Source organism: Meles meles, chromosome 6, assembly GCF_922984935.1.
Source record: "Meles meles chromosome 6, mMelMel3.1 paternal haplotype, whole genome shotgun sequence".
Taxonomy (NCBI): Eukaryota; Metazoa; Chordata; class Mammalia; order Carnivora; family Mustelidae; genus Meles; species Meles meles.
The window spans coordinates 140,018,164-140,034,273 of record NC_060071.1 but is presented as its reverse complement, the minus strand read 5'-3'; the positions used below and the strand labels follow the sequence as shown (position 1 = coordinate 140,034,273).

At 49.3% G+C, this 16,110-nt stretch overlaps 1 protein-coding gene across 2 annotated transcripts in view; it reads left to right on the top strand.

Moving 5' to 3' along the window:
- Positions 1-15,898, top strand: part of TTC9 (tetratricopeptide repeat domain 9) — a 34,322-nt gene extending 18,424 nt beyond the window's left edge. Inside the window, exons 2-4 of one of the 2 annotated variants that reach the window (XR_006818862.1) lie at positions 9,116-9,298; positions 11,684-14,292; positions 14,672-14,784. Coding sequence is in view for 1 of the 2 variants with exons in the window: in XM_046010356.1 (XP_045866312.1) it covers positions 9,116-9,298; positions 11,684-11,763 (263 nt within the window). In the remaining variant the exon portion in view is untranslated. Of the gene's footprint in view, positions 1-9,115; positions 9,299-11,683 lie in introns of both variants that reach the window. The other variant, XM_046010356.1, reaches the window with a different exon arrangement.
- The last annotated feature ends 212 nt before the right edge of the window (positions 15,899-16,110 follow it).

Below are 16,110 nucleotides of genomic sequence, written 5' to 3'. Positions count from 1 at the left end.
GTGAAGGCCCCTACAGACGCCCACTGGGGACTTCTTAGAAATGTGTATTACTGGCCTCCACCCTGGCCCTTTGGAATCTTCATCGCTGGGCATGAGGTCCAGGATCTCTATGTTAAACGCGTTCAACCCTTTGTCTGTAGGGTTCTCACCAGATGTCAGACTTACTGCGTCCTGCCAGCAAGCCTGCGAGGAAAAGGTAGATAGCCACCATAATTATGTTTATGCTTATGCACCAGAAAGTCGAAATCCAGAGAGGTGAGGTGTTTTAACCCAAGGACCCACGCGTGAATGCCAATGCCGGGGACATTGTCTTGAATCAGCTAGCTCAGAGGCACTGAAACTGGCCAGCAACTTCTCTGCTAAAAATACTTCCCTCTTTCCCTCCCAGACTCTCTAAAGCCCTGCAGAGGCAGGAACCAGGCCTATTCATTTTCCTGCCACCGCTGGCGTTTCAAGCTCCTAGTTCTCCTGAACTATGACGACCCCAGAGGAGCTCAGCTACTTTGGGTCCATCCCCTCCCCGTCCATAAAGCTGTCAGCCAGATGCTGCCTGGGGAACCAGTTCCTCTATGGGCAGTGAGAGAGCACGTGCAAGCAGCACTCCCGTTTGCTATTTGGGGGTGTAAAGGGCTTGAGGGTAAAACCACTTGTTGACTCAGAGGCCGGCTCACGTGTGAGAAGAAAATACCCCCGAGCCCCACCCCCACGCCATTCTTTCCTTTAAGCTCCCTTTCCTGGCTGCAAAGCTCCTTCTGTAATGTTCTCTGCATCTCCCCAGCTGCTCCCAATAGAGAAAACACACCTTCAAAAAGGAAAAGGGTCCGGGAAAACCAAGCATCCAACCTGCGTTTGGGAAACACTCGGAGCCAGTGTGAGTTTGTGTGCGTCCCCGACCATGAAACAGAAATGAGAAATCCAAAGAAGAGAGTTGTGTTCAGACTCTGAATGCAAGCATCCGTGTACACAGAGGTGCAAATCAGTGCTCTCAGGGAAAGGTGGAATGGGGTGGGCCGTGGCAGACCTGGACATGGAGCCTCAGGAGGAAGATTCCAGTCCTCTCGCTGCCCAGGTCGCATTCCCATTGCTCTGCCGCAGAAAGACCCTCTAGATCGCCCTCCCCCGTGTCTCTGACCTAGTCTTGAAAATCTGCTTTAAATCAAGCTCTAGCCCCGTGTATGTGTCATACACTGTGTGTAGGACTCAAATGGAAATGGAAATTTTCTCTGGTGAACGTGCGTGTTGCTGGGGAAACCGTATTTGACTAGTGGTTTCCTAAAGAGAACCCGTTTCTGTGCCCAGCATGGTGTGAAACATAGAACATAAATTAATTAACTCATTTTATCATCACAAGAGTTCCCACAAAATAGGTATTATTATCTCCATTTAATACACGAGAAGACCGAGGCCAAGGGACATGAAGCGACACGCCCAAGGGCCTGGGCTTGTAGGTGGTAGAGCTTGGATGACGGCCCGGGACTGTATCTCCAGACCCAACGATTGAAGTTCAGCCAGGACACCCCGAAACTGGCTTGATACTCCATGCCTCTTCTGTTTGGCTATGACCTATCCCAGTTGTTAAATATGCCCAGTGTCACTTCTGTTCACCAAACTCCATCCACTTGACTACTATGCCATGGCCCCTTAAAATAAATAGGAAAACCAAATAATTTTGTCCCCTTCATGGAAATTTTCCCCCAGTAATGTGATAGACACTTGCCGAGCCCGCCCCTCAATGGAATGACCAGCAGGGCATGTTAGTTTCCTAAGGGTGTCCGTAACCATCACAGTTCTGGAGGCTAGGAGTCCAAGGTCAAGGTTTGGGTAGCGTTGGTTCCTTCTGCCAGCTGTGAGGCAGAGTCTGTTCCATGCCTCCTCCTAGCTTTGGTGGCCTGGGGTTCCTTGGCTTGTACACGGCTACCTTCTCCCTGTGTCTTTTCACATCATCTTTCTTAGGTGTGTGTCCATCTCTGTGTCCAAATTTCTCCTTTTTATAAAGACACCAGCTGTATTGAACTTAGGGCCCATCCTAGTGACCTCATGGTCACTCTTAACGACCTCTGCAAAGACCCTTTCTCCAAATAGAATCAAATTCTAAGATACTGAGGATGAGGACGTCAACATCTCTTTTGGGGAGGACACAATTCAACCCATAAAGTGAGGCGACCTCCTCCTCCTCCTCACTTCCTGGCCCCAATCTGGCCTTTCCTTCCCCCACATCCAGCCCGTGCTTCCCTTCCGGACAGCCGGTACGGGCAAACTGTAGCGAATCACCGGAGGAAGAAACCCAGTGTTTGTATGAACTTGTTCTCCCCCTCTCATCCAGCGACCCTTCATCTCCCGCCAGCGAGTGGCACCTTGCCAGGCAGTCACTGTGCCCTGCATGCACCAGGACAAACAAAAACAGAGCAGGTACCAGAGCCAGTACAACCTGACTGTTTTAGCCTGAGGTCTCGGTGAGGTTGTTTGGGGAACGTCCAACATAGGATTTCCACTGTCCCGAGCGCACAACCGTGCGGTGGGGTTCTTTCAGTTGCTGATTCTCCGATTTGTTCCTACCACAGACCCCTTTGCGGAGCTAAGAAAGCCTGCCGGCTCCTTTTATAAAACCGTACCCTAACCACCCGAAGTTGACTGTGGAAGAGGAATCTCCACGCGCGAGGATGGCTGGACACCGGCAGCCCAATCCTGGTCCCCCAGATGTACTTTTCTCCTGTAACTTGCACTGTCCACCACTCTGTCGCCACTGTAGGCCTGGGGAAGGCTTTTCTCTTCTAGTCCTTCTTCCCAGCCATGACTAGCAGCCTGTCTGAATCCTCCATGGCTCGGCTGGGTCCAGGCTGTAGCATTTATTTAAACATGTCAGAAGACCCAGAGACCAGAAGGTCCATAACATTTCTCTCAAAAGGGCTTCTGGGTGTGGTTGTCTGGGAGCCCAGGCCCATCTTCTGATGTCTACTGCGGACACGTCTCCCCACTTCGTACCCCTTCTGCCACCCGATGACTGCATCTTTGAATCCAAATATATACCCACAGTCAAGGCCACGGATGGGAACAAGCTCCCTCCCCATCTAGCAGGAGACCAGCCTTCCTGAGTTCTCAGCCTTCTCTGCTGAACCTGACGGGCAGAGGCAGACCTTATTCCCTTCGAGGAAGATCTTGTCCTGGAGCCTGGCCTTGGGGAAACCACATAATTCAAATCTGTGCCATGCCCCCAAAAAAAAAAAAAAAAAAAAAAAGTCTCTATGTAGTCAGAAAGTTGTCTTACAGAAGCCCTTTTGATCACTGCCCTACAAGTTTTGAGTGTCATCTCCAAAAGAAGATGCCTCGCCATAAGTAGTAGGGAGAACAGAGTTCCTTTTGAAGAGGAACTGGTGAAACAATGTTGTCCTTCTAGTCGGTGGCCAACGATTGTATTCATTGGCTGTTCGATCCAAATGGAGAGTAGAGATTATTCAGCCAAGTGGAGGTCCGTCCTTTTACAGAAAGGAAACGGAGGCCCAGAAAGGGAAATTGATTTTCACACTATTGGCTAGTGGCAAAGGTGGGACTAGAATCTAGCTCCCCTGATTCTCAGCCCAGTACTCTTTAAAATATGGACCCATTCCATATAGCAGAGCACATAGGCTGTCGTCTTATAAACCCTAATTCAAACCCTAATTCAGACCAGGTTACAAGAACATGGAAGAAATTTCTGAATCGTCAGTGAATCCAAAATGACAATCTGAGCCCTCCTGGATGAAGGGCTCTAACCACATGAGTGTAACAGGAGAGGGAAAATATTTCAGGAGTTCCCTAATGCCAGTCAGTTCTGTCTCCTAGATGCGTCTTAAACTGCTCCCTCTCCCCTGTCTTTTCTGCTTCAATCAACCCAGTCAAAGCATTTCATCATCCCACTGTGACTAAGAATAAAGTCCCAGATCCTTAACATGAACCAGAAGGGTGTAGGTGTCCGGGTGGTCTCTTGCTTTTCTACCTTCCCTTCCTTTCACCCTTCCCTTCAGTCTCTCTGCTCCGGCAGACATAGTTCCTCAAAAATCCTCAAATAAGTCAACTTCCCCCATCCCCCCCACCCCCGATCTCTTTCTCTGTTGGTTCTGCCTAGAAAATATTTTCTCTTTTCCACCTAGATCACTGGTTCTCAGGGAGGATTTTACTTCCCCCCCGGGACATTTTGCAGTATCTGGAGATGTATTTTTGGCTGTCATGACTGGCATGTAGTGGGTAAAAGCCAGGGATGTTGCTAAACATCATATAATGCACAGCACAGGGCATCCTCCTATGACAAAAAGTTATCATCCTAAAATGTTTATAGTAGGGGGATCTGTCAGTTAAGCAGCAGCCTTTGGCTCAGGTCATGATCCCAGGCTCCTGGGATCGGCTCCCACATCAGGCTCCATGCTCGGCAGAGAGCCTGCTTCTCCCTCTTCTCTGCCTGCTGCTCCGCCTACTTGTGCTCTGTCTCTCTCTGTCAGATAAAGAAACAAAAATCACAAATAAATCAATAAACAAAACATTTATAGTGCTAAGGTTGAGAAACACTCAGCCAGCTTAAATGCCACTTCTTCCATGAAGCCCTCCCGTGATACTTTGTATTGGCGGAGGGACCCCCTCTGTCCGCTCCCTCTCTTCCCTTCTCCTTGTCAGTGTTGACACATGGGAGTCTTCAAGATAACGGAACATCTGCCTCCCCAACCAGCCCATTTGCTCCAGGATGGAGGGGAGTGTTTGTTCACAACTGATCCCAGCGCCCAGGGAAGTTAGCCATTGCTTTTTGCCTTGTTGACCCTGGAGCACAGAGAAACGTAGTTTACACAGGCGATGTGACTTTTACCACGGGTTACGTTGGTTTTGAAAGGCTTCAAACGCAGACCCACAGAGACCCATAGTCAAGAGCATGCTTTGGGGTTCCTGGCAGAAGTGGGTAGATGTCATAATTCTCCCACCTCCTAGTTGAGCGACTTTGAGCAAGTTACTTAATTTCGCTGGAACGGGTTTCATCGTCGGTAAAAGAGGGATCAACATTGAACCTGTGTCATAGGTACCGTGAACGTGAAAAGGCATAGCGTACATAAGGTACTGAGTGCCACCTCTGACACAGGGTAAGGGATTAACCGCGGAGAGGAAGCAAGGGCACTGGGATGATGGGACCACAGCCTACAGGCCCTGGATAGTGGGCCTAGCGGTGCGGCAGGAACTTCAGGAGACTGTTGGCCAACCTCTTCTTCTGAACTTTCTCTACTCTAAGGATGTGCCTACAAATGTCCCATCATACCTCTCCCCTGGGCTTGTTATGTGAACCCCAAATAGCTCCCCACCCAAACTACAGGGATGCCTAAAAATCACCTACAGGAAGGGCTGAGGGTAGCTTTCCAGACTTTCACTTACCCCCTCTATCTCAGAGGAGCTCTGGCTAACACCCCGGGTTTCTAGCCTGGCTTCCCCAACCTCCCCCGGCCCGACACACAGCCTTCAGGATGGCGGCTCCTTTGGACGCACGCTGGCTCTAGATTGCTCCATCTTCCTGGGCTCTGCCTGTGGTGCCAGCAGGGGCACCACACCCTATAACCTGCCTGCCTCACCTCCCACGGGTTCTGAAACCCGGTCTGCTGCCAGGTGGCCTCGTCGCCACTGGATCTGGAGCCACAGGGAAATTCAAAACATGTTCAGTGAAGGATTCCCAGAATCTGATGGCTAGCCTTTCCTCTCCCCTAGGGGAGGAGGATCTGTTTCCATTTCCAGGCCTTTTTGCTTCCTTGCCCCATCACCCCACCCTCATTTTAATCACTCAAAAGCTGTTTTTAAAAGAGACAAAGGTCCATTTCCTTCACTGCTCAGGTCAGCCAACAGAAGTGTCTGTCTGAAGATGGACGGGAAGAGGTTTGCCCGTCTGGGCAGAGAGGACAGCAGATGAGGCACACGGGAGCCCAGATGGGAAATCCTTTAGCTCTGGGAGCCGGTGTTGGAGCCAAGACCCACACAGGTAGCCCGGGAGGTCCATGCACAGGAAGCTCTTGACAGAAACGTCTCCCTGTCCACAGAGCTGTGTGAGCACCGGGGCGGGATCCAGCAGCTTGCGGGGTGGGAAGAGGTCCCCACAGCCAAGGGAGGAGAGGAGAGGGAGCTGGTGGCATCAGCTCAGCCCAATGCCCGATGCCCGACTGTCAGCACGTCCGGGTTTTCTGTGACTGTAGCCACCCACGCCCAAGGGGGTAACAGCCCTCGCTTCTGTCTCCTCCTTTGGCTTTCTGCCCTGGGGCCTGTGAAACCCGATGGGTCAGTTTCTAGATCTGGGCTGATTCACTTCCGCTTCCTGGTTCTCACACCTTTTCCGAGACTGTGTGGTTCACCTCCCCCTCAGTCGGCCAAAAGGATGTGGGTGAGTATTTTTTCCTTTTTCCCCAAAATGGCCAATGAAAGAGCTGATCTCCTAATCAGCGATTCTTATCCCTGGGAAGTTATTTATGGGATCAAAACAGCTGAAGCTGGACCTCTGAAGAGTTAAATCAGTGATTCGCCTCTAACCCAGAGAGAGGACGGTTCCTCCCCTGGAGGAGGAATCAGAGCTCAAGGAGCAGACGTCGGGCTTCTCCCCCACCATCCAGTCTGGTCTTGGCCGGAAGGGCACTTTTGCCTCCTACGTCTCTCTCTCTCTTTTTAAAGATTTTTATTTATTTTAAAGAGAGTGAGCATGAGCAGGGAGAGGGGCAGAGGGAGAAGCAGGTTCCCTGCTGAGCAAGGAGCCCACGGCAGGGCTCCATCCCAGGACCCTGAGATCATGACCTGAGCCAAAGGCAGACAATTAACCCACTGAGCCACCCAAGTACCCTTGCCTCCCACATCTCTTTTTAGTCACTTTGAAGAAGCGGAGAGGTGCCTTTCCCTGCCCCTCCCCCTTTCTGGGAATCCCTCCAGCACGTATCACACAACTTCCTTCAGCGCCTACTAAACATTGGTATGACCACAAGGAGGGGGAGGTAGCTCAACAGGGCGGGGAGTTGGGTGAGGGAGGGGAGGCCACTGGGCACCCAAGGAAAGGGGGCATCACTCTCTAGGGTCTCGAGAGCTTCCTGGCCCTGCAGCTGATGGCCGGTGAGAGAGAGCTTCTTCAAGGAGAGGCGGTTTACTCAGAGATGGCTGGGGGCCAACAGGAAGGGGCCCCACCACGGGCACCTGCCAGCCTCAGCTTCCTCTTGCCTGGGACACAGGACCTCGCAGGTCCCGAGGTGTGCTCTGTGCGGGCTTTTGCACTGGCCCCATCAAAAGGCCCCTGGTCCCCGGAACTGCAAAGACAAACTTGCATGAATGAGAACTTGAAGAAAATCAGAGGCAGTTGTCACGGCAGAGGCCCAGGGCTGAAAAGAATTATAATAATATTAAATGACACTCGGGGTGACTTACCCTGTGCCAAGCCCTATGTTAAATACTTCATGGCCATTATTTTGGGAAATCCGCTCAACAACTCGATAAAGAACTTGGGCACTGAAGCCGGACAGCTTTGACGTAAGTCCCAGCCTTGGGACCCCCAGGTGGCTCAGTGGGTTAAACGCCTGTCTTCGGCCCAGGTCATGACCAATCCCCACATCCGGCTCCCTGCTCAGCAGGGAGCTTGCTTCTCCCTCTGCCTCTCCCCTCTGCTTCTCTTTTCTCTCTCTCTCTGACAAATAAAGAAATAAATAATCTTTTAAGAAGCAAGCAATCCACCCATCCATCCATCCCAGCCTTGCCTCTGTCATGTTGTGTGCCCTTGGGCAATGACCTCATCTTACCGGGCCTCAGTTTCCTCATCCGTAAAGTGGGAATAACAGTAGGCCCTACATCATGGTGTTCTGAGGATTATGTCAGGGAACACAAGCAGAGCAATGACACGAACAGCCTGCACCCAGTGGGCACTCGACAAGTATTAGCCACAGTTAGCATTGTTAGGGCCTCTTGTGGCTTATTTCTAGGGTCACCACAACGTAAGTCTCATAAAGTGGCAGCTTGAACAATAGAAATGTGTTATCTCATCGTTCTGGAAAGCAGGAGCCCAAGACAGAGGTGTTGGAAGGTTCGGTTCCTTCAGAGGGCTGTGAGGGAGAGTCGGTGCTGTGCTTCTCCCTCACCCTGCGGGGCCTCCGGCGTTGCTCGGCTTCGAGACGGCCATCTTTTTCCTGTGTTTCTTCACATCGCCTCACCTCTGTGTGTTTGTCTGTTTGGGCTGCTATGTCAAGAGCATAGACCCGGCGGCCCAAACCACACAATTCATTTCCCACAGTTCTGAAGACTGGAAAGTCCAAGCTCAAGGCAGGAGATTCAGCGTCTGGGGATAGTCTGCTCGCTGGCTCACAGACAGCCGTCTTCTCACTGTGTCCGCATGGCAGAAGGCGAAGGGAGCTCGCTAAGGTCTCCCTTGTAAGGGCACTAATCCCAGTCACGGGGATTCAGCCCTCGTGACCGCGTCACCTCCCAAAGACCCCACCTCCAAATACCGTCACACTGCAGATTGGTTTTCAACATACAGATTTTTCGGGGAACATAAACATTCAGTCTATAGTGTATGGGTTGTTTTTTTTTTTTTTTTAAATTAAAACAACTCTTTTAAAATTTACTCATTTGAGAGAGAGAGAGAGAGAGAGTGAGGGAACAAGAGCAATGGAGAGTGTTAGAGGGAGAGACCCTGAGATCATGACCTGAGCCGAAGGCAGACCCTAACTGACTGAGCCACCCAGGTGCCCCTATAGTATGCGTTTTTATAAAGACACCCGTCATAATGTGTTAGGACCCATTCCAAGGACCTTTCTGTAACTTGATTACCTTTTTTGTAAAGATCCTATTTCCATATAAGGTCACATTCTGATGTACTAGGAGTCAGGACTCCAACATATCTTTCTGGAGGGGACAAAAGTCAACACACAATACAAGGCTAAGTACCTCACTCAAGGTCACACAGCTTGCTGGCGATGAAGGTGGGTCCTGGAACCCTAGATCACTTGGTGACAAATCCCATAGCAATACACCCCAACATAAAGCCCCAACACTACTCCACCTTTTCTGGACAAGGAGAAAGAACCAAAGAGAGACACTCAGAGTCTGCTGTATTTTAGCCCTTTTCCTTTTTCTCTCCCTTCCTCCACAGCCTGCCTGCTCCAGGCTGAGCTGGTAAACTACGAGCGAGTCAAGGAATATTGCCTCAAAGTCCTGAAGAAGGAAGGAGAGAACTTCAAGGCTCTTTACCGGTCTGGTGTAGCCTTCTACCACCTTGGAGACTATGACAAAGCACTCTACTACCTGAAAGAAGCAAGGACCCGACAGCCAACAGGTAAGGTGGCAGTTACTGTTTTCTTACTGGCGATCCCTCTGGCAGTCTCCCCATCATGGCGCACAGCTGTCATGGCGGGCGGGGCCAGGTGTGGGCTAGGACCTGAAATGAGGAGCATGGACAGTCCACGCATTTGCCTGGGGTCTTGGTGGCAGGAAGCTTGGGCACCTCTTTTCAAATAGAATATGGAATTCTCTGGGGTTTTTTTCCCAATCCAGAAGCCAACTCTTCCCACGTACTCAATAAATACATATTGAGTTCTTAGTTTTGTGCCACAGTTCATGCTGGGTGCCAGGGATGTAGATGAGAAGATGAGTCCCGGCTCGTGAGGACCTCACACTCCAGTTGGTGAGACAGAATGCAAATGGATGCTCTCGGTGCTGAGCTCAGCGACTTGCGGGAAGGGTGCTCTGACTTCTCTGGTCAGCTCCCTTCCTTAGAGCCAGCATTTCCTGCACCGTTCGCTCAAATTCCTGTCCACCGGCTCAGCCGCTCATTCATCCCACAGACATTCACTGAGCAGGTCTGGATGTGTTCTAGGAGCTGGGTAGACAGCGGGGAACTAAAGGAAGCTGCTACCTTCCAGGAGTTTGTGTCATGACAGAGGAGGATGGACAGGAAACAGTTAGGTCGAAAATACAATATTTAGTCGTGGTAAGTGCCGGGAAGAAAATAAAGCAGAGTAAAAGAATCAGGAGAAAAGGGGGTTCTGTTTTACACCAGGGGATCAGGAAGAGCCTCTCTGAGGAGGTAACATTTATTTATTTGTGTGTGTGTGTTTTTATTAAATTTTTTAAAAATTTTTAAAATTTTAATAAACATATTATGTATTTTTATCCCCAGGGGTACAGGTCTGTGAATCTCCAGGTTTACACACTTCACAGCACTCATCATAGCACATACCCTCCCCAATGTCCATAACCCAACCACCCTCTCCTGACCCCCCTCCCCCCAGCAACCCTCAGTTTGTTTTGTGAGATTAAGAGTCTCTTATGGTTTGTCTCCCTCCTGATTTCATTTTGTTTCATTTATTCTTTTCCTCCCCCCAAACCCCCTACATTGCATCTCCCCTTCCTCATATCAGGGAGATCATATGATAATTGTCTTTCTCCAACTGACTTATTTCACTAACCATGATACCCTCTAGTTCCATCCACGTCGTCGCAAATGGCAAGGTTTCGTTTCTTTTGATGGCTGCATAGTATTCCATTGTATGTATATACCACATCTTCTTTATCCGTTCATCTGTTGATGGACATCCAGGTTCTTTCCATAGTTTGGCTATTGTGGACATTGCTGCTATAAACATTCGGGTGCACGTGCCCCTTCGGATCACTACGTTTGTATCTTTAGGGTAAATACCCAGTAGTGCAATTGCTGGGTCATAGGGTAGTTCTATTTTCAACTTTTTGAGGAACCTCCATGCTGTTTTGAGGAGGTAACATTTAAACAACGAATTTGAACTTGGTATTACCATTGTTGTTCACATGGCTGATTTTTTAAAAAATCCAATCCTCCTTCCAAGAAGAATTTAAGAACTTCACGATCCGTTTGCAAAGACCCAAATGTATACTTTTTTCTATATTCTTTTTTTTTTAAGATTTTATTTATTTGACAGAGAGCGAGCAGGCAGAGAGGCAGTCAGAGAGAGAGAGGAGGAAGCAGGGTCCCTGCTGAGCAGAGAGCCTGATGCAGGGCTCGATCCCAGGACCCTGGGATCATGACCTGAGCCGAAGGCAGAGGCTTAACCCACTGAGCCATCCAGGCACCCCTTTTTTCTATATTCTTAAAGACTGCCCATATCTTTATTTTTATGTGTCACTGTTTTGCTTATTGGGTTTTTTTTTTTTTCTGTATATAAATGTGTTCTAGACTCGAAGCAGCTTGAGAACTAAGAACTGGACTCATCTTACAGAATTTTCTAGAACGCGTCCTATCTGCCAGCACTGCTGGATGCTACAGCTGGCATGTTCGAGTGTTAGACAGTATTCGTTTCTGCTTCCTGAAGTATAACATTAACATTTAATGTTAATTAATAACATTTAGAACATTTACATTCAGTTAGTATTTACTGCTCATTGGATGAAGCACCTTTGGACGTCTCTATCTTGTATGAAGAAGGTGGATGCTCCCCGGGGGAGGGAGACCCCCGAGGCGGCTCACCCCTTAACCGTGGCCCTCCCTGGGCCTCTTCATCTCTCCAGGGTCTCAGTTCTCCCTTCTGTCACAGTGAGGACGAGGATCCGGACTTGGCATGATTGTAATGAGGTGGAAATAGACGATGACGGGAACAAGCGTGGCCCTAAGTAGGATTCCGTGTAGACCCGACCGTTCTCCTCCCCACGCCCGCCAGGTGTTCCCTAAGGTGTGTTTCTCTCCTCGCAGACACCAACGTGATTCGGTACATCCAGCTGACGGAGATGAAGCTCAGCCGATGCTCCCAGAGAGAGAAGGAAGCCCTGTGACAGCCGCCGCCACCCCGGAGGACGGACTTCCAGGCAGCCCCCGGCGAAGGGCCCCTCCTGGGTTTTGCTCCCTTCTCCCCACTTCTGCCGGCTCCCCCTTTCTTCCTCCGGCTGCCCCTCAGCAATCTGTCTGCTCCCAGTGGGCAGGGAAGGAGAGGCAGATTTGGAACCTGGCGGGTTGCCTGCCATGGAGACACCCCTTCTCTAGCAGGTCCGCTGCTGAGAGGGACCTCACTTCTGCGGGGACAGCTGGAGAGAGGACTCTTACGGTGCCCAGAATGCTGAGGCAGCTGTGACTTCGGCCAGTGCTCCCGACAGAGGCAGAGCCTGGTAGATGTGCAGGCACAGAGCCCGCGGGCTGGACCGCTGCACACTTTCCGGACAGACCGGAGCATCTCAAGGCAACCGTGACCAATCCAGGAATGCGACAAACGCCAGAAGCATCAGGTTAAACCAACAGACCGTGCATTTGTACACTGGGTCCCCCCCAACCCCCACCCTGCCACCTCAGCCTCCCTTCCCTCCACTTGTCTCCGCCCCGCTTTCTTCTCTCCCCCTCGGGGATCTGAGACTGCCAGGATTCACATGCCTCTGAAACCCACTCTCAGTGCCCTCGGGTGACCACACATACCATTCTCCCATACTCCCACCCAGCAGGCAGCTGTGAGGGCAGAGGGACAGGGTGAGGAGGGCCACGGGCTGAACCCGTAGGTGATGGAGGGGAGGGGAGATGACCTCTAGGGGAAGGAGCATTGTCTAGCCTGCGGCATCGAACTGTGGACTCAGTAAGTGTAAATAAAAACAAATTAACAGGAAACAGTTCCTGTCATTTCTGTTGGAAGCAGCCCACTCCCTCGCTGTCACTCCCTCCCCCAACTCTGAGTCAGAGCTACTTCCAGCTTCCCCCAAAGCGAGGGCCCATTTGTCCAGGGGTAAACAATGTTGGCTGCCGCCTCTGTGCGTTGGAGTGGGCTGGCCTTGCGGAGACTGTCCAGGGACTTGGCCTTGTGGGAACTTGTAGAGCCTCCTTTTGATGAAATTATCTGGACTCAATATCCAGCACATAGAATGTGTTCAACAAATATTTGTTGAATGAATAAATTATGACTGCAGACTGGCTCTCCTGCCTTAAACTAATTTTAGCCCAGCCTAGTCTCCTGATATCTATACTCTTTATGCTCTGCCGTGTTGCTTTAGTCAAATAAGAAACATTTACTGAGGGCTTATCGTTTGCCGATGGTTGTGCAATACGCCGTGGGACGGAGGACGTAGTCCCGGTCTTTAAGGGGATGGAAGAGTTGAGAAATACTCGTATGAGATTATCACCAATGACACCTTTAATTTATATGATGCTTTAAACTTTTCAAAGCACTTTCGTGTATTTTTGTGTGATTAGTGAGACAAGATTGTACAAATTAAAATATATACAGATGCAATAATGTTAATAGTTAGCATTTATTAAATGCACTATCCTCAGACCTTTACATGTATAATCTCATTTCTTTCCTGCAATTACCCTCTGAGATACTATTCCCATTAGGTGGGTAAGGAAACAAAATCCAGAAACATTCCCTCCCCCAAGGTGATAGGGCCTTCAGTGACGTGGCTAGGATCTGAACCAGGTCTGTCTGACCCAGAGCTCTAACTGCTAACTACCCTAGTTAGCCTCTCTCTACGAAGTAGTCTATCGAGTGGTTCTGATCATTAGGGAGCAGGACAGTGTGTATTCCGTCGAAAAGCCTTACTAGGCCAATGATGGTATGTGGGCTGCCTCTGTATTTAGCCCAAGGTTTAAAAAGGTCCCTAACGCCGACTCCCTAGTGGTCAAGGCAGTGACGGGCCAGAAAAGACAGCTGAGAGCTAGCAGTTACTTCTGTGTATGATTCACTGTACTTTCTGATGTCAGCGCATATCCAAACCCACCCTCCATCCCCCCAGCCTTGGGGAAGGTTCACAATTATAGGTAGAGATCGAAAGGAAACACAAAGTTAATTATGGGTTCTTTGTGTAACCAGAGACTCCAACCCTGCAGGATCCAATCCCTGCGGAGAGACCCAGAAGCCAGCAGTCCAGGTTATAGTCCCATAGCGGCTGAAAGGCTTCCAACAGGGGTGTTAAGAAGGTGCTAGAAATACCCAGGGGCCTGCAGTTGCCTGTCTATAGCTCACTTCTGGGGAAGAGGAAAAGGAAAATGCTGGTATCGCTGCCACATTCTCCCCCCACTCCCCACCAGATCCTTCCCTCTGCCCTTTTCTTCCAGAACGGGTCCACATTTCCCCAACTCAGAACCATCCTGCGTCAGACACAGCATGGGCATATGTGCGAGTCTCCCCGTTCCCAAGCCTCCAGCCCAGGAAGCTTGCGAGTTGGCGAAGTGCTTGTCAGGGTCTGAAGGATGCGGAGGAGTTCAGAGGGGGGAGGCAGGACCGGTTCAAAGCAGCAGGGTCTTCCTTTCGTCTTCATGCCATCAGGAAGGACTCGGACTCAATATCCCCAAACCAGAGCAGGAGAGAGGTCTTGCTTCAATGAGTAAGTTGGGGCAGAGCCGGACTGAGGGGGATAAGATCGTCGCCGTCCTTCTAAAGAGGAAGGCGGAAACCTGGAACTAGATGAGCACGGCCCTGGGCACAGATCCCCTGCCTGTCTGGCGGTTTGCGTACACTTGCTTCCTGGAATCCGTTCAACTGTGACCCGCGTTAAGTGATTCCCAAAGTACAAAGTTGCCTGGGAGTGTTGTCCGACATTTGGGGTGGAGGGATTGAAATTGCTGTACATTTTGTCCAACAAAAACTTCAGAAAGCTGTTAAGCAAGATCAGGTCTATTCATCTTAGACGACCTTCAGCTTCCTGCCCCCCCCATCCCTCCTCAAAACACGGACTGTGATTTGATGACACCCTTTGATTGCAGACATCACTGCTGACCTGGAGCACTAATCCTGGATCTGACCTGCTTTGTCATCTCCTGCTTGGACTTTTGTGATACACTCTTCGGGGGGGGGGCGGGGGGGGAGATGATACTTTTCTTGTTATTGTTATGAAAGCCTCACATGTGTATTGCAGAAATTTCACGGGAGGTGGGGGGTGGGGAGACAAACTCCAACCCGTCATCCTACCACCCAGGACAAACATCACTGTCCTTGCAGACTTATCTTTCAGTTCCTTGGGGTATAAATGTACATGTGCACATGCAGGGTGTTTTTTGTTTTTTTTTTAACAAAAACTGGATTACACTGTATATACTCTTTAGTAACTTACTTTTCAAAATGTGTATTTATATTTTAGAATATGTAAGACACACACAGGTAATGAAATTCAAAAAGGACACAAAGCTCTAGAGTAAGAAATAAATCTCCTTCCCCTCCCAGTCTACCAGCATCTAGTTTCCCTCCAAATACTTGTACTGTACATCCTTACAGAAACATTGATGCATTTTCGAATATATGTGTATATATTCTTTCGTCACAAATGGTAGCATATCAGACACACTTTTTTTGCCTCTTGTGTATTTCACTTACTCGATCATGAACGAAACGTTTTATGTGGGTGTCACTCGGACTTTTTCAACAGCATCTTCATTATGTGGATGGACTCTCACTTGGTAGCCTGTGTCTTTACACGGATTATTTCATTTGTTCCCATTCTTTATTGTAAATATAAGGTTGCGGCAGACATTCTTGTCGCTAAATTTTGCACCCACCTATGGCTATTTCCTTGGGATAAAATCCAAGAAGGAAATTGCTTGGCTCTCTTTAAGAATTTTGATATATGTTGCCAACTGCCCTGAGAAAAGTTTGTACTAAACTTCACCCGCTCCTGTTTGCAGGCTTGAGATCGCCCTGTTCCCTGCAACCTCACTAACAGTGGCTATGGTCACTTACCAAACCTTTACAAGTCCAGTAGGGAAATAATAGTATGTCAGTATCACTGGAACTCACACTTCTTTGATTATGAGTGAATAACATCTTCAAATGCCTATTGACCTTTGTACTTGTTTCCTTGTGATTTTCTGTTTATTTGATATTGGTATGTTTACCTTTATTCCCAATATGTAATTTTATTAAGAATATTAATTTTGTCAAGAAACATTGCAAATATGCTTTCCAAATGCTTTGCTTTCAAATTTTGTTTATGGTGCTTTTTGACACACATAAATTCTTAATTCTACAATTGATTTGGATCTCTGTTGCCGGCTCCTTCTGCCTATGGGTCACCCTCTCATTGCTGTCAGAGCTCCCCCTCTCAACACAGTCTGATTTTGTCACTCCACATCTTAAATATCTTTAATGGCTCCTCACCGTTAAAGGCCAAACTCGGCATAACACACAAGGTCCTCCATGTAATTTCTCC